Source organism: Oncorhynchus kisutch, linkage group LG17, assembly GCF_002021735.2.
Source record: "Oncorhynchus kisutch isolate 150728-3 linkage group LG17, Okis_V2, whole genome shotgun sequence".
Lineage (NCBI taxonomy): Eukaryota > Metazoa > Chordata > Actinopteri > Salmoniformes > Salmonidae > Oncorhynchus > Oncorhynchus kisutch.
This window is the reverse complement of record NC_034190.2, coordinates 77,208,761-77,233,716: the sequence shown is the minus strand read 5'-3', so window position 1 is coordinate 77,233,716 and position 24,956 is coordinate 77,208,761. Positions and strand designations below refer to the sequence as shown.

Genomic DNA, 24,956 nt, shown 5'->3' with positions numbered 1-24,956 from the left:
ATGTAGACTAAACTGTCAACGGAGTGAAGAGCAGAAATCTCAACTAGCAAGCAAGTCGCAACAATGAAGAACATGAAGGGGGGGGGAGAATTCTGGCAGGGGGAGATTTTCACCTGATCCTGCTCAAATTAAGCACTGAAGGATGGTCAGCTATGGTTCTGGTCCCCAGCTGGGAAGCTGGGCAAAACTGGTTGAAGTGACATCATGATGACATAATGATGAAATTACATAATGATGAACCGTTTCAGGTTGTAATGACATCACTTCAACATGTTTTACTCACAGTTATTTTTCTTCTCACAGAAAAGACAAACTGTGGGTTTCTCTCACTTTGACGGACATATTTCCTTGGGAATCTGTTGTATTGACAACTCAAGTCAAAACAGGGAGGTGTCAAAAAGAAAAAGGCATTACTCTCTAAACCCTGTCCGGATTATAGTCAATACATGTCAATCCTTGATGATTATAATGTATAAGGTAAATTCACTCTGTAGTGTCACTGAAAATATAGAAGAGATTGTTTCTTATTATTTCAACGATATATTGATTAGTTGCATGACACCTCACTAATGGTACATTTTTCCGTTACTAGTCAGCATCCTAGAGGTCTAAGTTAAGTTGGGACCATATTATACAAGAAGAGGTGTAGACCAAGCCTGCAGAGGGACAACAGAAGCCCTTCAGGGCTTCCAGTTCCATGTGTGAGAGACATTCTGTTTCTGGAAATGTTTGGAATCCTCTTGCATTCTATGGATTAATTGCTCAGCCACTGGGGGTTCTGCCTGAAGATGTTGCCTGTCCTGAAGGGAAGAGCTGTAGGTGAGACTGTAGGGTTGGGGTAATATAAAGTAAGAGTCTGGCTGTAGTAGGTTTGGGGTAAGATGAGGTAAGAGTCTGGCTGTAGTAGGGTTGGGATAAGAGTCTGGCTGTAGTAGGGTTGGGGTAAGCTGAGGTAAGAGTCTGGCTGTAGCAGGGTCGGTGTAAGAGTCTGGCTATAGTAGGGTTGGGGTAAGAGTCTGGCTGTAGCAGGGTTGGGGTAAGAGTCTGACTGTAGTAGGGTTGGGGTAAGAGTCTGGCTGTAGCAGGGTTGGGGTAAGAGTCTGACTGTAGTAGGGTTGGGGTAAGAGTCTGGCTGTAGTAGGGTTGGGGTAAGAGTCTGGCTGTAGCAGGGTTGGGGTAAGATGAGGTAAGAGTCTGGCTGTAGTAGGGTTGGGGTAAGAGTCTGGCTGTAGTAGGGTTGGGGTAAGAGTCTGACTGTAGTAGGGTTGGGGTAAGATGAGGTACGAGTCTGGCTGTAGCAGGGTTGGGGTAAGATGAGGTAAGAGTCTGACTGTAGCAGGGTTGGGGTAAGAGTCTGGCTGTAGTAGGGTTGGGGTAAGAGTCTGACTGTAGCAGGGTTGGGGTAAGAGTCTGGCTGTAGTAGGGTTGGGGTAAGAATCTGGCTGTAGTAGAGTTGGGGTAAGAGTCTGGCTATAGTAGAGTTGGGGTAAGAGTCTGGCTGTAGTAGAGTTGGGGTAAGAGTCTGGCTGTAGTAGAGTTGGGGTAAGAGTCTGGCTGTAGTAGAGTTGGGGTAAGATGTTTGTGCTTTAACCTAATGACAGGTATGAGAGGAAAATGCCCCAGAGTGGCGCTGGCATTGAATGGTTTCTGTTCAGCCTGCATGTCATTGGTTTCTACCCCCTGCCTGCCTGAACCTCTGACCTCTTATCATATCCCCTCGTTGTACTGCTGTGGTTACTTCCTTTCTTTCTTACGGATTGCCCTCTCACTGTTCAGTTTCCTGGAGTCCTCCCCTTCTGGTTTAGCTGTAATCTGTCACTGGCCATACTGGCAACATAGAGGAAATATTTTGCAAGGCAAGATACTATACGTCTCATCCTGGTTCAGTAGTGATATGTTTTTAAAGTTTTTCTTAACTGTTAACGTTACGTGATACTAATAGATCTCTTCCTGGTTCAGTAGTGGCATATCAACTAACTGTATACAGCCAGTGATACTAATAGATCTCTTCCTGGTTCAGTAGTGGCATATCAACTAACTGTATACAGCCAGTGATACTAATAGATCTCTTCCTGGTTCAGTAGTGGCATATCAACTAACTGTATACAGCCAGTGATACTAATAGATCTCTTCCTGGTTCAGTAGTGGCATATCAACTAACTGTATACAGCCAGTGATACTAATAGATCTCTTCCTGGTTCAGTAGTGGCATATCAACTAACTGTATACAGCCAGTGATACTAATAGATCTCTTCCTGGTTCAGTAGTGGCATATCAACTAACTATATACAGTCAGTGAGTGTCTCATTACTAAACCTCTAAACAGAGGGGATGGCTTTTGGATATTTATTGTTCATATTTGTATTATAAAATGGTTTATATGTAATCAGTTGTTGAAATTTGTCTTAAGTTGTACTGTTTTTAGCTAATGAAATATACATTTTACGTTATTTACATTTATGTTATTTAAATGTAAGATATCAAATGTCAGCTTTCCAACCCACTACAAGGTTTTACTTTTTGTACACAATTTTTCCTTGTTTGATATATACACAGAGTATACCAAACATTAGGAACACCTTCCTACTATTGACACCCTCTTTTCCCCTCAGAACAGCCTCAATTGGTCGGGGCATGGACTCTACAAGGTGGCTAAAGCGTTCCACAGGGATGCTGGCCCATGTTGACTCCAATGCTTCCCACAGTTGTGTTAATTTGGCTGGATGTCCTTTGGATGGTAGAGCATTCTTGATACACATGGAAAAATGTTGAGCGTGAAAAACCCAGCAGCGTTGCAGTTCTTGACACAAACCAGTGCACCTGGCACCTACCACCAATGTTCCCTAGATTTTTTTTCTACACTGAGTCTGGGTCGGCTGAGCGCAAACTTGAATGTTGTGATAGTTTTAAAAGTGGTCATGTTGGCTACTGTGGCCATTTGATCATAATGCATAATCCCATCGCATTTTAACATGGAATTAGCTTTTCTATCAGCCTACAGTAGCAGCCAATGTGTGGTGTTCAATATAGGCCTACATTCCATGAGACTTAAAAAACAACAACATGCAGGGCTTGACATTAACCTGTTTATCCACTTGTCCTTCAGACAAGGAGGTGACTGAAAATGTTGTGTTTGACAGAATAGAATAAAACTTTATTGTCCATCCAGGATGGACATTTTTCTTTGTCTTCGCCTCCCATTAAAAGGATCACATACACATAGTTTCTCACATCAGACACATTTAAACCAGTCAGTCCATCATGTTGCATACAGTAAAAATAGATAAGTACATTAAGGCGGCAGGTAGCCTAGTGGTTAGAGCGTTGGGCCAGTAACTGAAAGGTTGCTAAGATCGAATCCCTGATCTGACAAGGTAAAATCTGTCATTCAGACCCTCAACAAGGCAGTTAAGGCACCGTTCCTAGGCCGTCATTGTAAATAAGAATTTGATCTTAACTGACTTGCCTAGTTAAATATAAATAAATTGGTGCAAGAAACCACTTTACAAAATCAAATTCATTATTATTCCCATTATTACAGAGAATCAGACAAATTATGCTACCGTCTGCCTATTAGCTAGTTATCTCTTTGGCTCACAACTGGCTATTTAAAGAGTGAAAGAAATGTATATGTTTTGTGCTCTTGTAGGAAGCAACTAGCAATAATGTGAACAAATGTGCACACATCGCTCCATGCAGCTCTCACTTTGATCTTAACACAAACACATCTACTCAAGACCACTCATACTGTAGCCTAAACATAGTCCAGTTCAAAGTGAATGGCACAGATCCATATATGGCAATGGCTATTTGCATATAGGCCTACTGCTGCTCTGATTGGTTATGGCGCACCGTATAGAGTACATCATGAGTTGTGCTGTCAATGCAATAGAATCATACACCAATGCGCTCTGCCTACGAGAAAATCTCTTACACAATTAGTTTTGCATACTAAATCTTGCATAGTTTGTTTTATTTCGGTATATTACATTGAATGCGGCTAATTTTGCGTTTGATTCAATCACAATTCCCACTGTGAGGTGAAACTTTGATAGTGTTAACTAAAGGGGAAAACTGTAGAAAATTGAGTGAAGTTTAATCTCATATTGTTTCTGCACCGGCAGTCCGAGGGGAGCTGCTCACTAAAGCAAGCACTCAGTTTAGAGGAAACATTACCTACTACAATACCCCGTTCAAAGGCACATCAATATTTTGTCTTGCCCATTCACCCTCAGAATGGGACACATACACAATCCATGTCTCAATTGTCTTATGTCATGGAAAGAACAGGTGTTCTTAATGTTTTGTATACTCAGTGTACAGGTACATACTATATACTGATGACACATCAATTTGTATTGTATTATTAAATACCCAACTCAGGCATAAGGGTTTAATGTGCGTGTTATAATGGATACTCAGGACAATCCCTCCCATCGCACAATATACTGTAAGTTGAATACTGGTTGATGAAGGAATGGACATAAAGCAGACAGTATAGTACAGTACTTTGGTAATGGACTTATTAGACAGTATAGTACAGTACTTTGGTAATGGACTTATTAGACAGTATAGCACAGTACTTTGGTAATGGACTTATTAGACAGTATTGTACAGTACTTTGATAATGAGCTTATTAGACAGTATAGTACAGTACTCTGGTAATGGACTTATTAGACAGTATAGTACAGTACTTTGATAATGAACTTATTAGACAGTATAGCACAGTACTCTGGTAATGGACTTATTAGACAGTATAGTACAGTACTTTGAAAATGGACTTATTAGACAGTATAGTACAGTACTTTGGTAATTTACTTATTAGACAGTATAGTACAGTACTTTGATAATGGACTTATTAGACAGTATAGTACAGTACTTTGGTAATGGACTTATTAGACAGTATAGTACAGTACTTTGGTAATGAACTTATTAGACAGTATCGTACAGTACTTTGATAATGAACTTATTAGACAGTATAGTGCAGTACTCTGGTAATGAACTTATTAGACAGTATAGTACAGTACTTTGATAATGGACTTATTAGACAGTATAGTACAGTACTTTGATAATGGACTTATTAGACAGTATAGTATAGTACAGTACTTTGGTAATGGACTTATTAGACAGTATAGTACAGTACTTTGATAATGGACTTATTAGACAGTATAGTACAGTACTTTGATAATGAACTTATTAGACAGTATAGTACAGTACTCTGGTAATGGACTTATTAGACAGTATAGTACAGTACTTTGAAAATGGACTTATTAGACAGTATAGTACAGTACTTTGGTAATTTACTTATTAGACAGTATAGTACAGTACTTTGATAATGGACTTATTAGACAGTATAGTACAGTACTTTGGTAATGGACTTATTAGACAGTATAGTACAGTACTTTGGTAATGAACTTATTAGACAGTATAGTACAGTATTTTGATAATGAACTTATTAGACAGTATAGTGCAGTACTCTGGTAATGAACTTATTAGACAGTATAGTACAGTACTTTGATAATGGACTTATTAGACAGTATAGTACAGTACTTTGATAATGGACTTATTAGACAGTATAGTATAGTACAGTACTTTGGTAATGGACTTATTAGACAGTATAGTACAGTACTTTGATAATGGACTTATTAGACAGTATTGTACAGTACTTTGATAATGGACGTATTAGACAGTATAGTACAGTACTTTGATAATGGACTTATTAGACAGTATAGTACAGTACTTTGGTAATGGACTTATTAGACAGTATAGTACAGTACTTTGATAATGGACTTATTAGACAGTATAGTACAGTACTTTGGTAGTGAACTTATTAGACAGTATAGTACAGTACTTTGATAATGAACTTATTAGACAGTATAGTACAGTACTCTGGTAATGGACTTATTAGACAGTATAGTACAGTACTTTGAAAATGGACTTATTAGACAGTATAGTACAGTACTTTGGTAATTTACTTATTAGACAGTATAGTACAGTACTTTGATAATGGACTTATTAGACAGTATAGTACAGTACTTTGGTAATGGACTTATTAGACAGTATAGTACAGTACTTTGGTAATGAACTTATTAGACAGTATCGTACAGTACTTTGATAATGAACTTATTAGACAGTATAGTGCAGTACTCTGGTAATGAACTTATTAGACAGTATAGAACAGTACTTTGATAATGGACTTATTAGACAGTATAGTACAGTACTTTGATAATGGACTTATTAGACAGTATAGTATAGTACAGTACTTTGGTAATGGACTTATTAGACAGTATAGTACAGTACTTTGATAATGGACTTATTAGACAGTATAGTACAGTACTTTGATAATGAACTTATTAGACAGTATAGTACAGTACTCTGGTAATGGACTTATTAGACAGTATAGTACAGTACTTTGAAAATGGACTTATTAGACAGTATAGTACAGTACTTTGGTAATTTACTTATTAGACAGTATAGTACAGTACTTTGATAATGGACTTATTAGACAGTATAGTACAGTACTTTGGTAATGGACTTATTAGACAGTATAGTACAGTACTTTGGTAATGAACTTATTAGACAGTATAGTACAGTATTTTGATAATGAACTTATTAGACAGTATAGTGCAGTACTCTGGTAATGAACTTATTAGACAGTATAGTACAGTACTTTGATAATGGACTTATTAGACAGTATAGTACAGTACTTTGATAATGGACTTATTAGACAGTATAGTATAGTACAGTACTTTGGTAATGGACTTATTAGACAGTATAGTACAGTACTTTGATAATGGACTTATTAGACAGTATAGTACAGTACTTTGATAATGGACTTATTAGACAGTATAGTACAGTACTTTGGTAATTGACTTATTAGACAGTATAGTACAGTACTTTGGTAATTGACTTATTAGACAGTATAGTACAGTACTTTGATAATGGACTTATTAGACAGTATAGCACAGTACTTTGGTAATGGACTTATTAGACAGTATAGTATAGTACAGTACTTTGGTAATGGACTTATTAGACAGTATAGTACAGTACTTTGATAATGGACTTATTAGACAGTATAGTACAGTACTTTGGTAATTGACTTATTAGACAGTATAGTACAGTACTTTGGTAATGGACTTATTAGACAGTATAGTACAGTACTTTGATAATGGACTTATTAGACAGTATAGTACAGTACTTTGGTAATGGACTTATTAGACAGTATAGTACAGTACTTTGATAATGAACTTATTAGACAGTATAGTACAGTACTTTGGTAATGGACGTATTAAACAGGCAATACAGTACATTACTTTGATCATGGCCTTATTAGACAGAAAAGTTCAGTACTTTGATCATGGACTTATTAGACAGGCAATACAGAACAACAAAGTCACTTTGTCTGGGAACCCCAAGATCATCTCCCATATACAAACCTTCTGCATCATCTCTTTGGTTTGTGTGTGTGCACGTCCGTCTGTGTTTGTACCTCTGTGCGTTTGTGTGTGTGTGTGTGTGCAAACGTTCGTCTGTGTGTGTGTGTTTCTCCCTCCCCAGGCCTGAAGACCATTGTCGGTGCTCTAATACAATCCGTGAAGAAATTGTCAGATGTTATGATCCTCACGGTATTCTGTCTCGGTGTCTTCGCTCTGATTGGACTACAGCTCTTCATGGGCAACCTACGACAAAAATGCGTGATTTGGCCAATCAACTCCACCGAGAACTTCTTGGCCAACGGCAGCATAGGCTTCGACTGGAATGAATACATCAATAATGACAGTACGTAGCCTGGCCGCAGTCAAACACACCAGGGTTGTGTTTTTAAGAGCACAACGTAGCAAAATGTTTCCATTTGCTGAGAAAGTTTGTCCTATATCCCTCTACATCACAGGAGGTTGGTGGGACCTTAATTGGGGAGGACGGGCTCGTGGTAATGGCTGGAGCGGAATCAGTGGAATGGTATCAAATACATCAAACACATGGTTTGATAACATTCCATTTGCGCCGTTCCAGCAGTTATTATGAGCCGTTCTCCACTTAGCAGCCTCCACTTATCTACATAGCTGCAGAGGTCTAGCCTTCTACTCCTAAATGGCCATTAGAAAAGACAGATAGCGAATGTTATTCTGATGCTATTCTGTATGTGTGTGTTGTGTTTCTTTCACCAGAAAATTTCTACTTCCTGCCTAGACAATTGGATGCCCTTTTATGTGGCAACAGTTCAGATTCTGGGTGAGTTGCATACAGGCCCCTGGTGTCCGTTCTGGAGCTGAAGTCACGGGCTCTGTGCCAAAAACCCTGGTCTGCCCAAGATAGTCTATGTAAATTATGATTTCCAGAATGGTCCAAAGATGTTTTCTAGACGACTGTTTTGGACTCTAAAATTAGTATATTATGATGAATTTCGATCCCCACAGTGAATTATTTTCAAGTTCGCTACAAATCTAGATATTTAATTAAATAGTGATCCATTCTGACTACTACATTTGTAGTCACGCAGGATCACGTGCTGACACAGACCAATCATGAGCCGGCCTGTGATCTTTGCGCGCGTCTCTCAGGCAGGATGAAAACAACTACAACTACATCGACCATGATCCTTTGCTATTTACCAGAGGAGGCTGGTGGGAGGATCTATAGGATGCCAGGCTCGTTGTAATGGCTCCTCCCACCAGTCTCCTCATCATAATCCTTAGTGTGTTTTTGGTGTCATTCTCCCCCATATGGCGCGCTTCAAATTTAAATAATTCCGTCTTCATGCGCCATCAGGAGTTTTCCATAGGATACATGTATGACTTCAGCGCTATCACTCTCCACTGGTTTAAATCTGTCTGTCTGTCTGTCTGTCTGTCTGTCTGTCTGTCTGTCTGTCTGTCTGTCATTCTTATTCTTTCATTAAACCAGACAACTGTACTATCCGGCAGCCATGTTGTTTTTGTATGTATATATTGCTGAGTCTTTGTATGGTTGTGTGGCCCTCTCCTCTCCCCCCAGCCGCTGCCCTGAAGGCTTCACATGCATGAAAGCTGGCAGGAATCCAAATTACGGTTACACCAGCTTTGACAGCTTTGGATGGGCTTTCCTGGCTCTCTTCAGACTCATGACACAGGACTTCTGGGAGAACCTCTACATGCTGGTGAGCACAGAATGAAATAGAACATACAGTATTATATACATGGCTTCTATCTATGATATTGTATATCTATGCTGGTGAGACAGGCTTGTTGTTTTACCAAAGGATATGTTGGTTTGGTTTTGAGTTACACCACTGTTCAAAAGTTTGGGGTCACTTAGAAATGTCCCAGTTTTGAAAGAAAAGCAATTTTTTTGTCCATTAAAATAACATCAAATTGATCAGATATACAGTGTAGACATTGTTCATGTTGTAAATGGCTATTGTAGCTGGAAATGGCAGATTTTTTATGGAATATCTACATTGGCGTACAGAGGCCCATTATCAGCAACCATCACTCCTGTGTTCCAATGGCACGTTGTGTTAGCTAACCCAAGTTTATCATTTTAAAAGGCTAATTGATCATTAGAAACCCTTTTGCAATTATGTTAGCACAGCTGAAAACTGTTGTTCTGATTAAAGAAGCAATAAAACTGGCCTTCTTTAGACTGGTTGAGTATCTGGAACATCAGCATTTGTGGGTTCGATTACAGGCTCAAAATGTCCAGAAACAAAGAACTTTCTTCTGAAACTCGTCAGTCTATTCTTGTTCTGAGAAACAAAGGCTATTCCATGCGAGAAATTGCCATGAAACTGAAGATCTCGTACAACGCTGTGTACTACTCCCTTCACAGAACAGCGCAAACTGGCCCTAACCAGAATAGAAAGAGGAGTGGGAGGCCCCGGTGCACAACTGAGCAAGTGGACAAGTATATTAGAGTGTTTAGTTGGAGAAACAGATGCCTCACAAGTTCTCAACTGGCAGCTTCATTAAATAGTACCCGCAAAACACCAGTGTCAACGTCAACAGTGAAGAAGCGACTCTGGGATGCTGGCCTTCTAGGCAGAGTTGCAAAGAAAAAGCCATATCCCAGATGTGGTGGTGAGGCGGGGCTAGCATTGAAGATCAGGAGTAATGGTCCGGCGTTGTAATGGACAAACAGTCCGATACTGGTAGAATGGCAAGTATTATCCAGGCAAAAAAAGGGCTGGTATCTGTGCAGAAGGTAAACGCCGCTAGCAGTGACTAACAATGACTAAATAGCGTGTAGCTAATTAGCTAGTTAGCTTCTGATGGCCAGAAATTAAACATAATAGCAGTTCCGTCTCACATTGCGTGAGGCAGGTTACCGGAAGGTATAATTGAATTAAAAGAGATTGAAAATAAAATTGAAATATATACAAAAAAATATGAAAAATACAGAAGTACACGAGAGGACGAACAAACAAAACACGTCTGCACAGCTACGCCATCTTGGAGTATCCTGCCTTGGCAAATCGCGCTGTTAAGACACTGATGCCCTTTGCAACCACGATTAACAAATAACCACGATTATCAAATAGGTGGATTGTATTTATCATCATTAGTCATTTAGGTCAACATTGGATCATTCAGAGATCCTCACTGAACTTCTGGAGAGAGTTTGCTGCACTGAAAGTAAAGGGGCTGAATAATTTTGCACGCCCAATTTTTCAGTTTTTGATTTGTTAAAAAAGTTTGAAATATCCAATAAATGTCGTTCCACTTCATGATTGTGTCCCACTTGTTGTTGATTCTTCACAAAAAAATACAGTTTTATATCTTTATGGTTGAAGCCTGTAATGTGGCAAAAGGTCGCAAAGTTCAAGGGGGCCGAATACTTTCGCAAGGCACTGTAGCTTTTGCCAGACGAATATATTTTTATTTTCAGCGTCCTGTGTTAGGAGAGAGTCCAACGTTGATCTAAGGACTGATATGTACGTCTATAGGTTAATAATAAAGTAAGGTATGGAGGAAGTTTATGCAAGACGGCTTTATAAACAAAAATATTGCAATGCATTGATCTTTGAGACTTCAAAGAGGGCCAGCCTACCTTTTGATACAGAATGCCGTGATGTGTACTCAACCTATCAAACGTAATAAAGCCTAGTGAACAATGATAAACTGTTTTCAATGGCTTCAAATAAAATCTAACTTTATTTACCACATGCGCCGAATACAACACGTGTAGACTTTACCGTGAAATGCTTACTTACAAGCCCTTAACCAACAGTGCAGTTCAAGAAGAAGGAAATATTTACCAAGTAGAATCAAATAAAAAGTAACACAATAAGAATTACAATAAGGGGAGCACCGGTACCGAGTCAGTGTGCTGAGGTACAGGCTAGCTGTGGTAATCTGTACATGTAGGTGGGGGTGAAGTGACTATGCATAGGTAACAAACAAACAGCAGTGTACAAGGGGGGGGGGTCAATGTAAATTGTCCGGTGGCGATTTTTATGAATTGTTCAGCAGTCTTATGGCTTGGGGGTAGAAGCTGCTGAGGTGCCTTTTGGTCCTGGACTTGGCGCTTCGGTACCGCTTGCCGTGCATTAGCAGAGAAAACAGTCTATAACTTGGGTGACGGGAGTCTCTGACAATTTTATGGGCTTTCCTTTGACACCGCCTATTATCTAGGTCCTGGATGGCAGGAAGCTTTGCCCCAGTGATGTACTGGGCCACTCGCACTACCCTCTGTAGTGCCTTAAAGTCAGATGCTGAGCAGTTGCCATACCAGGCGGCGATGCAACCAGTCTCTCGATGGTGCAGCTGTTGAACCTTTTGAGGATCTGGGGGCCCATGCCAAATCTTTTCAGTCTCCTGAGGGGGGAAATATTTTGTTGTGCCCTCTTTACGACTGTCTTGGTATGTTTGGACCATGATAGTTCGTTGGTGATGTGGACACCAAGGAACTTGAGACTCTCGAACCGCTCCACTACAGGCCCGTCAATGTTAATGGTGGCCTGTTCGGCCCGCCTTTTCCTGTAGTCTACGATCAGCTCCTTTGTCTTGCTCACATTGAGGGAGAGGTTGTTGTCCTGGAACCACACTGCCAGTTCTCTGACCTCCTCCCTATAGGCCATCTCATCGTTGTCGGTGATCAGGCCTACCAATGTTGTGTCGTCAGCAAACTTAATGATGGTGTTGGAGTCGTGTTTGGCCACGCAGTTGTGGGTGAACAGGGAATACAGGAGGCGACTAAGTACACACCCCTGAGGGGCCCCAGTGTTCAGGATCAGCATGGCAGACGTATTGTTGCCTACTCTTACCACCTGGGGGCGGCCCGTCAGGAAGTCCAGGATCCAGTTGCAGATTGAGGTGTTTAGTCTCAGGGTCCTTAGCTTAGGGATGAGCTTTGAGGGTACTATGGTGTTGAACGCTGAGCTGTAGTCGATGAACAGCATTCTCATATAGGTGTTCCTTTTGTCCTGGTGAGAAAGGGCAGTGTGAAGTGCAATTGAGATTGTGTCACCTGTGGATCTGCTGGGGCGGTATTCAAATTGGAGTGGGTCTAGAGTGTCCAGGAGGATAATGACAAAGCAAAAACGTTTTTTTTTGTCATTTAAAAAAAAACTTGAAATATGACATTTACATAAGTATTCAGACCCTTTACTCAGTACTTTGTTGAAGCACCTTTTGCAGCGATTACAGCCTCGAGTCTTCTTGGGTATGACGCTACAAGCTTGGCACACCTGTATTTAGGGAGTTTCTCTCATTCTTCTCTGCAGATCCTCTCAAGCTCTGTCAGGTTGAATGGGGAGCGTTGCTGCACAGCGATTTCCAGGTCTCTCCAAAGATGTTTGATCAGGTTCAAGTCCGGGCTCTGGCTGGGCCACTCAAGAACATTCAGAGACTTGTCCTGAAGCCACTCATGTGTTGCCTTGGCTGTTTTCTTAGGGTTGTTGTCCTGTTGGAAGGTGAATCTTCACCCCACTCTGAGGTTCTGAGCGCTCTGGAGACGGTTTTCATCAAGGATCTCTGTTTGCTCCGTTTATCTTCGCCTCGATCCTGACTAGTATCTCAGTCCCTGCCGCTGAAAAACATCCCCACAGCATGATGCTGCCACCACCATGCTTCACCATAGCGACGGTGCCCGGTTTCCTCCATACGTGGTATGGCATTCAGGCCAAGAGTTCAATCTTGGTTTCATTAGACCAGATAATATTGTTTCTCATGGTCTGAGAGTCTTTAGATGCATGTTGGCAAACTCCAAGCGGGCTGTCATGTGCATTTTACTGAGAAGTGGTTTCTGTCTGGCCACTCTACCATAAAGGCCTAATTGGTGGAGTGCTGCAGAGATGGTTGTCCTTCTGGAAGGTTCTCCCATCTCCAGAGAGGAACTCTAGTCTTGGTGCTCCCGAACTTCTTAAATTTAAGGATGATGGAGGCCACTGTGCTCTTGGGAACCTTTAATGCTGCATAAATATTTTGGTACCCTTCCCCAGATCTGTGCCTCGACACAATCTAGTCTTGGAGCTTGTTTTTTTGCTTTGACATGCATTGTAAACTATGGGACATTTCTACAAACCTGTTTTCGCTTTGTCATTATGGGGTGTTGTGTGTAGATTGCTGAGGAAATTGTTTTATTGAATCCATTTTAGAATAAGACTGTAACATAACAAAATATGGAGAAAAGTCAAGGGTTCTGAATACTTTCCGAAGGCACTGTACATGGAATGATGGAATTCCAAATAGCATTCAGAAACAGAGTGGTTGTTTTCCTTCCTCTCTGCTTGAGTCTCATGGTTTCTCCTCTGGGGATTGCAACTCACTGAAAGGACTGGGTTATGTTAGCTAGCTGTCTGGTGGGGTGTGCTTCCACTGCACTATTCATGGAAAACTAAAATGCAGATATGGGGGAGCCCAGGCTTCATTTGATAAATAATGCCAAGTTGTGCCCATGCTGGGAACCTAGCACACACACACACACACACACACACACACACACACACACACACACACACACACACACACACACACACACACACACACACACACACACACACACACACACACACACACACACACACACACACACACACACACACACACACTGGGAGCAGTCAGTGCATGGAAGTACTTCTGGTGTTGAGGCACAACCAGTAACAATTCCTAGCGTAAAATCAGTTCTACACCTCACTGTTAATCGGCTTACATAATGTCTATGACAGGGAATTAGAGTAATCATCACACTCTAGTAAGCAGAAGGGAATGTAAAATGAATTTATTGTGTTTGCAGTGGGGAAGTGTTACAGTACCGCCACTAGCATTTAGATTCTACACTTCTACACAGCCTGGATAGTTTCAACAGTACTCAGTAACTGATACATAACCTCTGACCTCTTAACATTTGACCTTTACCCTCTAACCCCACCTCAATATGAACCTCACATCCCTGTCATATGACCCAGTTATCATCGTAATGAAGGCCTGGATAAAGGAGGGGGAACAAATTGACAACCTCTTCTGGAGAAACTGGATGGGAGACAAGTGTCTGAATCTGCTGTACTCTCTGTTCTCTTCCAGACCCTAAGGTCGACCCGATTGTTCGGTTAGAGGTCAGAGGGTATAGGTCAAATATCAGTGTTTTATTTCCAGGTAGAACCCTTTTGGATTCCATGTAAAACCCCTTTCCACAGAGGGTTCGACGTGGAACCCTAAGGGGTTATACCTGGAATAAACCCTTTTTTTCTATGAGTGTATCTGACCCTCTGCTGTCTTCTCTCCCCCCTCCCAGACCCTGCGGGCAGCAGGGAAGACCTACATGATCTTCTTTGTGTTGGTGATCTTCGTGGGGTCCTTCTATCTGGTCAATCTGATCCTGGCTGTGGTGGCCATGGCCTATGAGGAGCAGAACCAGGCCACCATGGAGGAGGCTGAGCAGAAAGAGGCAGAGTTCAAAGCCATGCTGGAGCAGATCAAGAACCAGCAGGAGGCTGCACAGGTCAGTATCCCAGTGTCTCTGTGTCTCAGCATGTCTATGGGACCTTTTCCCCGACAGACTTTATAGTGCACTACTTTTGACCAGGTAGTGCACTATGTCTAGGGAAAGGGGTGCCATTTCAGATGCATTCTTTGTGACCATACACTGTATATGTCATATGTGTTTGTTTCTCTGTCTTTGTTGTTACTGTCTCTGCAGGAGGCCGCACAGGTCAGTGTCTGTTCTGTCTGTTCTGTTCTGTTCTGTTCTGTCTGTTATGGTCTGTCTGTCTGTCTGTCTGTCTGTCTGTCTGTCTGTCTGTCTGTCTGTCTGTCTGTCTGTCTGTCTGTCTGTCTGTCTGTCTGTCTGTCTGTCTGTCTGTCTGTCTGTCTGTCTGTCTGTCTGTCTGTCTGTCTGTCTGTCTGTCTGTCTGTCTGTCTGTCTGTCTGTCTGTCTGTCTGTCTGTCTGTCTGTCTGTCTGTCTGTCTGTCTGTCTGTCTGTCTGTCTGTCTGTCTGTCTGTCTGTCTGTCTGTCTGTCTGTCTGTCTGTCTGTCTGTCTGTCTGTCTGTCTGTCTGTCTGTCTGTCTGTCTGTCTGTCTGTCTGTCTGTCTGTCTGTCTGTCTGTCTGTCTGTCTGTCTGTCTGTCTGTCTGTCTGTCTGTCTGTCTGTCTGTCTGTCTGTCTGTCTGTCTGTCTGTCTGTCTGTCTGTCTGTCTGTCTGTCTGTCTGTCTGTCTGTCTGTCTGTCTGTCTGTCTGTCTGTCTGTCTGTCTGTCTGTCTGTCTGTCTGTCTGTCTGTCTGTCTGTCTGTCTGTCTGTCTGTCTGTCTGTCTGTCTGTCTGTCTGTCTGTCTGTCTGTCTGTCTGTCTGTCTGTCTGTCTGTCTGTCTGTCTGTCTGTCTGTCTGTCTGTCTGTCTGTCTGTCTGTCTGTCTGTCTGTCTGTCTGTCTGTCTGTCTGTCTGTCTGTCTGTCTGTCTGTCTGTCTGTCTGTCTGTCTGTCTGTCTGTCTGTCTGTCTGTCTGTCTGTCTGTCTGTCTGTCTGTCTGTCTGTCTGTCTGTCTGTCTGTCTGTCTGTCTGTCTGTCTGTCTGTCTGTCTGTCTGTCTGTCTGTCTGTCTGTCTGTCTGTCTGTCTGTCTGTCTGTCTGTCTGTCTGTCTGTCTGTCTGTCTGTCTGTCTGTCTGTCTGTCTGTCTGTCTGTCTGTCTGTCTGTCTGTCATACTGTATGTGCTTGTCTCTTTACTGTCTGTGCTTACTATACTCCACTCCTATCCTTGACTGTCTGTTTGGTTTAAATCTGTTGTGTCTAATATAAACAGTGGAGCTGTGTTCGTTACCGTGCTCCTATACCTCACTGTGTTTGTGACGGAGGTGAGTAACCTTGCCTGAGACCTGAAGATCTGCATGGGCTTCCTGAGTCAATGCCTAGGCTTTGGCTTAGCAGGCTAATGCACTCTTTTGGCTCACAGCAAACTGGGGTTGGAACCCTGTCTGTCACATATGGCAAGTTGAAATCTGTTTAGCCTGATAAAAGCCATGTCTCTGAAGCCAAGCTATGCAAAATGGCTGTTCTGCGTACTTGCTTAGCAAAAATATGCAAACTTGCACAGCAAACTTGCACAACTTACTCCCAAGTAAGTCAAGTGCAGATGCAGCCCCGCAATTTGTATCTCAATACAACTACGCAGGATTGCTATTTTTGCGTAGCTAGCTAAATGCATTGTGTATTTGCGTAAGGTATGAATGAGATTTCAGTGGGAATGGACACGCAGGTGTTTGTCTCACTCTCTCTCCCGGTGTGGCGGTTTGCGATAGTCCAACGCCATGGCGACGTCGGCAGGCACCATGTCGGAGGACGTAGGGGATGATGACGGCGGGGGGACCCTGTCCTGTAGCTCGTCAGAGATGTCCAAGCTCAGCTCCAAGAGCGCCAAGGAGCGGCGCAACCGCAAGAAGAAGTGGCGCCAGAAAGAGCAGTCGCAGCGGGAGGAGAAGGGGGACTGCGAGAAGTTCGTCAAGTCCGAGTCGGACGACGGCAGTAAGAAGAGCCGCTTTCGTTTCCCTGACAACCGGCTAGGCCGCAAGTCTTCCATCATGAACCAGGTGAGAGGACCAGTGTCAAAGGTCACTGTGCAATGCATTCCTGGAAGAAGATGGAATAGGACTAAATAACAGGCAGTTATTAATGTTTCCATTTGAGGTCCCATATTGACACTCCAATGTTCAAAATGATTTCAGTTCCCTTCTAAGTAAATTTAAACATCAGGGTTTGGTTTCAGTTAAAGACTATTTAGAGCTTTTTAACAGGGCTTCAACCACAGAGTAACAGGGCTTCAACCACAGAGTAACAGGGATTCAACCACAGAGTAACAGGGATTCAACCACAGAGTAACAGGGCTTCAACCACAGAGTAACAGGGCTTCAACCACAGAGTAACAGGGCTTCAACCACAGAGTAACAGGGATTCAACCACAGAGTAACAACGATTCAACCACAGAGTAACAGGGCTTCAACCACAGAGTAACAGGGCTTCAACCACAGAGTAGCAGGGCTTCAACCACAGAGTAACAGGGATTCAACCACAGAGTAACAACGATTCAACCACAGAGTAACAGGGCTTCAACCACAGAGTAACAGGGCTTCAACCACAGAGTAACAGGGATTCAACCACAGAGTAACAACGATTCAACCACAGAGTAACAGGGCTTCAACCACAGAGGAACAGGGCTTCAACCACAGAGTAACAGGGCTTCAACCACAAAGTAACAGGGATTCAACCACAGAGTAACAGGGATTCAACCACAGAGTAACAGGGATTCAACCACAGAGTAACAGGGCTTCAACCACAGAGTAACAGGGCTTCAACCACAGAGTAACAGGGATTCAACCACAGAGTAACAGGGCTTCAACCACAGAGTAACAGGGCTTCAACCACAGAGTAACAGGGCTTCAACCACAGAGTAACAGGGCTTCAACCACAGAGTAACAGGGATTCAACCACAGCGTAGCAGGGCTTCAACCACAGAGTAACAGGGCTTCAACCACAGAGTAACAGGGCTTCAACCACAGAGTAACAGGGCTTCAACCACAGAGTAACAGGGCTTCAACCACAGAGTAACAGGGATTCAACCACAGCGTAACAGGGCTTCAACCACAGAGTAACAGGGCTTCAACCACAGAGTAACAGGGATTCAACCACAGAGTAACAGGGATTCAACCACAGAGTAACAGGGCTTCAACCACAGAGTAACAGGGCTTCAACCACAGAGTAACAGGGCTTCAACCACAGAGTAACAGGGCTTCAACCACAGAGTAACAGGGCTTCAACCACAGAGTAACAGGGATTCAACCACAGAGTAACAGGGCTTCAACCACAGAGTAACAGGGCTTCAACCACAGAGTAACAGGGATTCAACCACAGCGTAGCAGGGCTTCAACCACAGATACAGCAGCATTCATCATAACCTGCTGTTGTAGCTAAAGATACAGCAGCATTCATCCAAGGCTTGAATTATTAACAGTGAATACATTCATGTTTCATTATGGAAGAGTGTTCTTTTGTTCTGGGGTCTTTCATATTGTACTGCTACTTAGGGGCAGGACGATATCAGTATCGCAATACCCATAAGCATCATGGGAAGAAAAGAAAACACAAAGCGGGTTTAACTTCTTTAGATAATCAGTACTAATTTTGGAAACAAACATCATTATGTTGTCATCTAGAGTCACATGTATTTGTTTTCCAAGGTATAATACAATATTTTACATACAGCAGGTTTTTAAAGGACCAAAGAGTTTTATTCTACTTCATCTTTTCATTTTTTGCCATGGAAAAAATATTGCGATACTGGTACACTCTAAAAAGATTCCTGGAGAGTCCTTTAGGGGGTTCTTCAAATCGAAACTGTGGGGGAACCCCTATAAGTTCTTCAATGAACCCCTTTTAAAGGATCCTCAAAGAACCTTTTGAAGAACTACCCGTCCCCTATTATTAATACACATAACAATAACACAATGTTTTAGTTCTCAGTGTTTATAATTTTAGTAGCAAAGCAGAATAATAAAATCTAAATGAGGTAAACTCCCAGCAGAGCCCCAAGTCCGATGGATATATCCTCTGGCGTGTTGATGTTAATGTGTTGATGTTCTCCGTATCCACAGCCAGAATGAATTTGCAGTGCATTGTGATCGAACAGGTTTCTTGTTATATTCATCAGAGGTGTAGGGAGGGTGAAGTCTGTGAATTCAAATTGTTTTAATTATATACATCGGTGCAGAAGAAGGCTCCGGCCATGGAGCTGGAGGTTCCAGACCTTGGACCGTCGCAGGAGGTTCCGGACTGTGGACCGTCGCAGGAGGTTCCAGACTGTGGACCGTCGCAGGAGGTTCCGGACTGTGGACCGTCGCAGGAGGTTCCAGACCTTGGACCGTCGCAGGAGGTTCCGGACTGTGGACCGTCGCAGGAGGTTCCAGACTGTGGACCGTCGCAGGAGGTTCTGGACTGTGGACCGTCGCCGGAAGCTCTGGACTGGGAATGGGAAGGCGCACTGGAGGCCTAGTGCGTGGAGCAGGCACAGGACGTACCGGACTGGGAAGGCACACTGGAGGCCTAGTGCGTGGAGCAGGCACAGGACGTACCGGACTGGGAAGGCACACTGAAGGCCTAGTGTGCGTGGAGCAGGCACAGGACGTACCGGACTGGGAAGGCACACTAGAGGCCTGGTACGTGGAGCCGGCACAGGTGGGACTGGTGACACACACACACTCCTCCCACACGCAAGTGCGAGGAGCTGGCACAGGACGTACCGGACTGGGAAGGCTCACTGGAGGCCTGGTAGGTGGAGCAGGCACAGGACGTACCGGACTGGGAAGGCACACTGGAGGCCTAGTGTGCGTGGAGCAGGCACAGGACGTACTGGGCTGTGGAGGCGTACTGGAGACCTGGTGCGTGGAGCCGGCACAGTTTTTACCAGACTGCTAGCACGCTCCTCAGGACGAGTCCAGAGAGCTGACTCAGGTGGCATCAAACTGATAACACGCTCCTTAGGGCGAATGTTGTGCATCATACACCAACACAACAACTCTCTCATTGCTCTCTCCTCCAATTTCACAATCAGCTCACTGACGGTCTCTGACTCCCTCCGTTCACTCTCCTCCAATTTCTCCCTCTTTTCCCAGACTGGCTCTGGTTCACTCCTCGGCTCCGCCGACCACCCCTTGTGCCTTCCCCCCCCCCCAAAAAAAATGGGCTGTTTTTTGGGCTTTCTTTGTGGCCGCGAACCCCGGCTTCGTCGCTGTCCTCCCTTCTCTCCTTGCGTCTGCCTCCAAGGAAGGCTATCCTGTCCTGCCATGATTTCCTCCCAAGTCCAGGATCCCTTCCCATCCAAGATCTCGTCCCAAGTCCAGGATACCTTCCCCTCCTGGGCACGCTGCTTGGTCCTGTTGTGGTGGGATCTTCTGTCACGATCGCCGTAAGAACATTGACTGGAAACAACACTCTCATCTCTTTTTGGAATTCCACACTTCCTTTATATTTTATAAGCTTTTATTGTAAGGCTTTGATTAAAAAAAAACACGCTAAATGCCCATTTTTCACATTTGCATTTTTTCACCTGAAATTAAAGATTATGGGTACCTTTATGTGTATAAATTATGACTGTTCTCATACTTTTCAAACATTTACTTTAGAATGTTTTTTTTGTTTTTTTTTGGCAAATGCGATATCTGACATTTGTTATGTACCAAAACGTGCTATATCCAGATCCATGTATTTATAGAGTTGGACCAATGAGCTTTCTGCATTATGATGCAATTACATGACACTACAACATTCTACGGCAGCCATGTTAGAACCTCATTAACATTACACAGGGAATATTTAAATAAAATGTTATGGAACTGAATATCTAGAATCAGAACAGTATTAAACATTCTAAAAGTTGGCCCAACTCTCTAAATAAATAGCTCTGGCTATATCCACTGTCCAGATGAATGAAATGTTCCATATGGTTTTTGCCGCTAGCGGTAAAGTGAGTCATTTAGGGAATCATTTCTATTATATTTGTCTGTTCAGTCATAAGTTAGGTTTAATAACAACCTTATCTTATTCATTTAGGCTAACCCCTGACTTAGTCAGCCAGATGCAGAGATAGACAGCTGTCACTCTCCGCTGTTTGCAGGCTGGCTACCTAGCACTATGTTATCTTTGACCTCTTGAGTGAAGTGGACCTTTTGATTATAATGGATCCCTTCAACACTTTGGAGCCGGTGATATCTGTTCCTGTTGGCCGAAAGAGGAAACCTTTTAAACAAGCTGATGAAAAGGAGAGAGCAAAGATGCAGCGACGGGAACTGTCTGTAAACCTACGGAGGGCTATGTCAGTGAATCACTCCAACAATAAGAATCAATCCATCCATGGCTTTCTAATTATTCCTTAAATCCTTCCTTAAAGTGTATATAATCAAACTCAAAAAAACTGTCCTTGATTTATCCTACAGAAAAAAACCTGTAAAACCCCCATAAACTTTTTTACAAAAGCTGTCAGAAAATGAAACACATTGTATATACCTTGTTCATCCTCTGGATACAATAAATTGGCTATGTGATTGGCTATGTGATTGGCTATGTGATTGGCTATGTGATTGGCTATGTGATTGGCTATGTGATTGGCTATGTGATAGGCTATGTGATTGGCTATGTGATTGGCTATGTGATTGGCTATGTGATTGGCTATGTGATAGGCTATGTGATTGGCTATGTGATTGGCTATGTGATTGGCTATGTGATTGGCTATGTGATTGGCTATGTGATAGGCTATGTGATTGGCTATGTGATAGGCTATGTGATTGGCTATGTGATAGGCTATGTGATTGGCTATGTGATTGGCTATGTGATAGGCTATGTGATTGGCTATGTGATTGGCTATGTGATTGGCTATGTGATTGGCTATGTGATTGGCTATGTGATAGGCTATGTGATTGGCTATGTGATTGGCTATGTGATAGGCTATGTGATAGGCTATGTGATTGGCTATGTGATTGGCTATGTGATTGGCTATGTGATTGGCTATGTGATAGGCTATGTGATTGGCTATGTGATTGGCTATGTGATTGGCTATGTGATTGGCTATGTGATTGGCTATGTGATAGGCTATTTGCACAATATAGTTGAAACAAATGGATTCTTTAAAAATGTATGTATTTATTTACGTATCAGGATACTTTGTTACATGTAACTGTAACTGTAAATTACCTTGGTAGTCATTGGTGTCTTTTCACTAGCCCATGTCATGGTAAGATTTACAAATTATAGCTCCGGCTCTTTCACAAGAAATGTTTTAATTTGTGTAAATTTACAAACATTTCTGAAAATGGCTCAATTGCCTTTTGAAATTAAACTTAATTTAGACATTACAGAAATAGAGTTGGAGAGAACGGCAGGAGGAGATAAAGTAGCATAGATGGTTGTGGGGATTGAACTCTTGACCTTCAGCACTATCATGTGATTTGTGTTACAACTATATCAATTTCAATCACTCACTCGTCTCCTTTCCTTATTTCCTCTCCTTATTCCCCTGTCCCCTGCAGTCCCTTCTCAGTATCCCCGGCTCACCGTTTCTGTCGAGGCACAACAGCAAGAGCAGCATCTTCAGCTTCAAGGGCGTGGGCTCGGAGAACGAGTTCGCCGACGACGAGCACAGCATGGTGGAGGAGTGCGAGGAGAGGCGGGGCCCCCGGTTCAGCCCGTACCGGCGGTGCAGCTACACGAGCTACCACCACGGTGGTGGGAAGAGGAACTCCACGGTGGACTGCAACGGCGTGGTGTCTCTGATCAGTCCGGGGACCGGCGGACGCCTTTTGCCTGAGGTGAAAATAGATAAGGCATCTGGTGACGACAGTGTAAGGAAGTCAATGAGTAACTCAGACCCGTCTAGGCATGGCCCCCACTTTCTCTATCTTACTCTGTCTCTATCTCTCTCTCTATCTCTCTATCTTACTCTCTCTCTCTATCTCTCTATCTTACTCTCTATCTCTCTATCTTACTCTCTCTCTCTATCTCTCTATCTTACTCTCTCTCTCTCTCTATCTCTCTCTTTCTCTATCTTATTCTCTCTCTGTCTATCTTACTCTCTCTCTCGCTCTCTCTCTATCTCTCTATCTTACTCTCTCTCTCTATCTTACTCTCTCTTTCTCTATCTTATTCTCTCTCTCTTTCTCTTTCTCTCTCTCTCTCTCTCTCTCTCTCTCTCTCTCTCTCTCTCTCTCTCTCTCTCTCTCTCTCTCTCTCTCTCTCTCTCTCTCTCTCTCCTTATCTTACTCTCTCTCTCATCTTATTCTCTCTTTCTTTCTCTCTCTGGATCTCACGCTCTCGCTCTCTCTCTCTTATTCTCTCTCTCTTTCTCTCTCTCTCTTCTTTGCAAGTCCGTCTGCGCTATCTGCGCTCGCCCTCCTCCCCTGCTACCTAGTATGTAGTGTATGCTATGCTGCCTCCCACCACTAGCTAAAGAAGCAAAATAGAGAAACTTTAGTTCATCAGAACAAAAGGTTCTTATTGTTACTTTATAACTGGGTTTTTCAGTGACTACCAGCATACTGTTGTTTTATATCTCAACATTTTAATATCCTCACGCCAAACAGTGTGACGTTACATTGACATTAAAGGGATAGTTCGAGATTTTGGCAATTAAGCCCTTGCTCCTGTAGACTTCCAGCCATTGCGCTAACATTAGTATTGACTCTAGAAACTACCTTCAACTTCCTTCAAACTGCACACAGGTCCATACAAATGGTATCCATGAGTTTATCTGACTCTGGGTAAATAGAAAAGGGCTTAATTGCCAAAATCCTGAACTAGTCCTTTAACATTGTACAAATTTAGCAAACTCTCTTATCTTAGGGCGACATTCAACTAAAATACAGTTGGTAAAAACAACCACATATCACAGTCATTGTAAGTAAAAACCCTCTTCAAAATAGCCAAAAATAGTCACTTTCTTTTCAAACAATCTGCTGTGAACAAATCAAGCTAAACAGAAAAGTCAAACCAATGTTTCTCTTATGCTAGTAAGCAGCATGGTAGTTTGACCTGGTCCTTCTACAGGTCTTGTACAGTGTTTTTAACTTAGCCAGCATGATAACAACTAATCTAGTGACCATGGTATCTAATCTATCCTCTCCTTCCCTTTGACTTGGTGCATGCTCAATGCATGCCGACTGGAACGGACCTCAATCCCAATAATGTTGCCCCTAATGTTCTCTACGGTAACCAGACTACTCTTCCCTCTACATCCTCTTCAAATGCTACATCATTTGTTACAGGACTTGAAGGTGATATTCTATGGTCAAAAAAGTCTGGAGACGTTTAAGGATAGGAGAACGGTTAGAGGGGTGAAATATAGTGGCAGGATTGGCACATTTAGGCAGGGGGACATTTAGGTTGGTTTAGGAATAATGGTTGGTTCAGAGATAAGGTAAGTCAGACTGAATAATGCACATACATACAAAATACTTCCCTGCTCAATTTCTGAATATTCAAATATTCAAGTTTTATGTAATCACAATAAGGTCAAATTTCCCTATACCGCTGTTCTCACTCTGGCTGTGAAAGACCTGCATGTTCTAGACGCAATATACTCTCCCTACCATCAGTATCCATCGACAACAAGATAAATACATTACTACCCTGTGTGCCAGCCAAAAATGTACCAACTTACAATTTATCCCACCATTCCTTCCAATCCAAACCAATCCAATCTTGTTACAAGTGCACTTCCCTCCCTGGCCAGCGACGGCGCTGTGTGGTGGTGTTCATGGTTTGACTACCATTAGTGCTTGATTCTTCTTCTTCCTCCTGGCAGCCCACTACTGAGGTTGAGGTGAAGAAGAAGCTGTCTGGTTCCCTGATGGTGTCTATGGACCAGCTCAATACCTCCTTCGGAAGGAAAGAGAGGACCAACAGTGTCATGAGCGTCATCACCAACACACTAGCGGAGGGTACTGCCTCTATACTTTATACTTTACTCCCTACACTAACTATACATCTCCTTACAATAACTATACATATT

At 42.7% G+C, this 24,956-nt stretch overlaps 1 protein-coding gene across 3 annotated transcripts in view; it reads left to right on the top strand.

Moving 5' to 3' along the window:
* Nucleotides 1-24,956, top strand: part of LOC109908334 (sodium channel protein type 8 subunit alpha-like) — a 128,976-nt gene that overhangs the window by 28,892 nt on the left and 75,128 nt on the right. For 2 of the 3 annotated variants that reach the window (XM_031794668.1, XM_031794667.1), the window contains 7 exons: nucleotides 7,558-7,779; nucleotides 8,169-8,232; nucleotides 8,995-9,136; nucleotides 14,710-14,916; nucleotides 16,708-16,995; nucleotides 22,480-22,758; nucleotides 24,750-24,885. In XM_031794668.1, the coding sequence (XP_031650528.1) occupies nucleotides 7,558-7,779; nucleotides 8,169-8,232; nucleotides 8,995-9,136; nucleotides 14,710-14,916; nucleotides 16,708-16,995; nucleotides 22,480-22,758; nucleotides 24,750-24,885 (1,338 nt within the window). Of the gene's footprint in view, nucleotides 1-7,557; nucleotides 7,780-8,168; nucleotides 8,233-8,994; nucleotides 9,137-14,709; nucleotides 14,917-15,114; nucleotides 15,127-16,707; nucleotides 16,996-22,479; nucleotides 22,759-24,749; nucleotides 24,886-24,956 lie in introns of all 3 variants that reach the window. The other variant, XM_031794666.1, reaches the window with a different exon arrangement.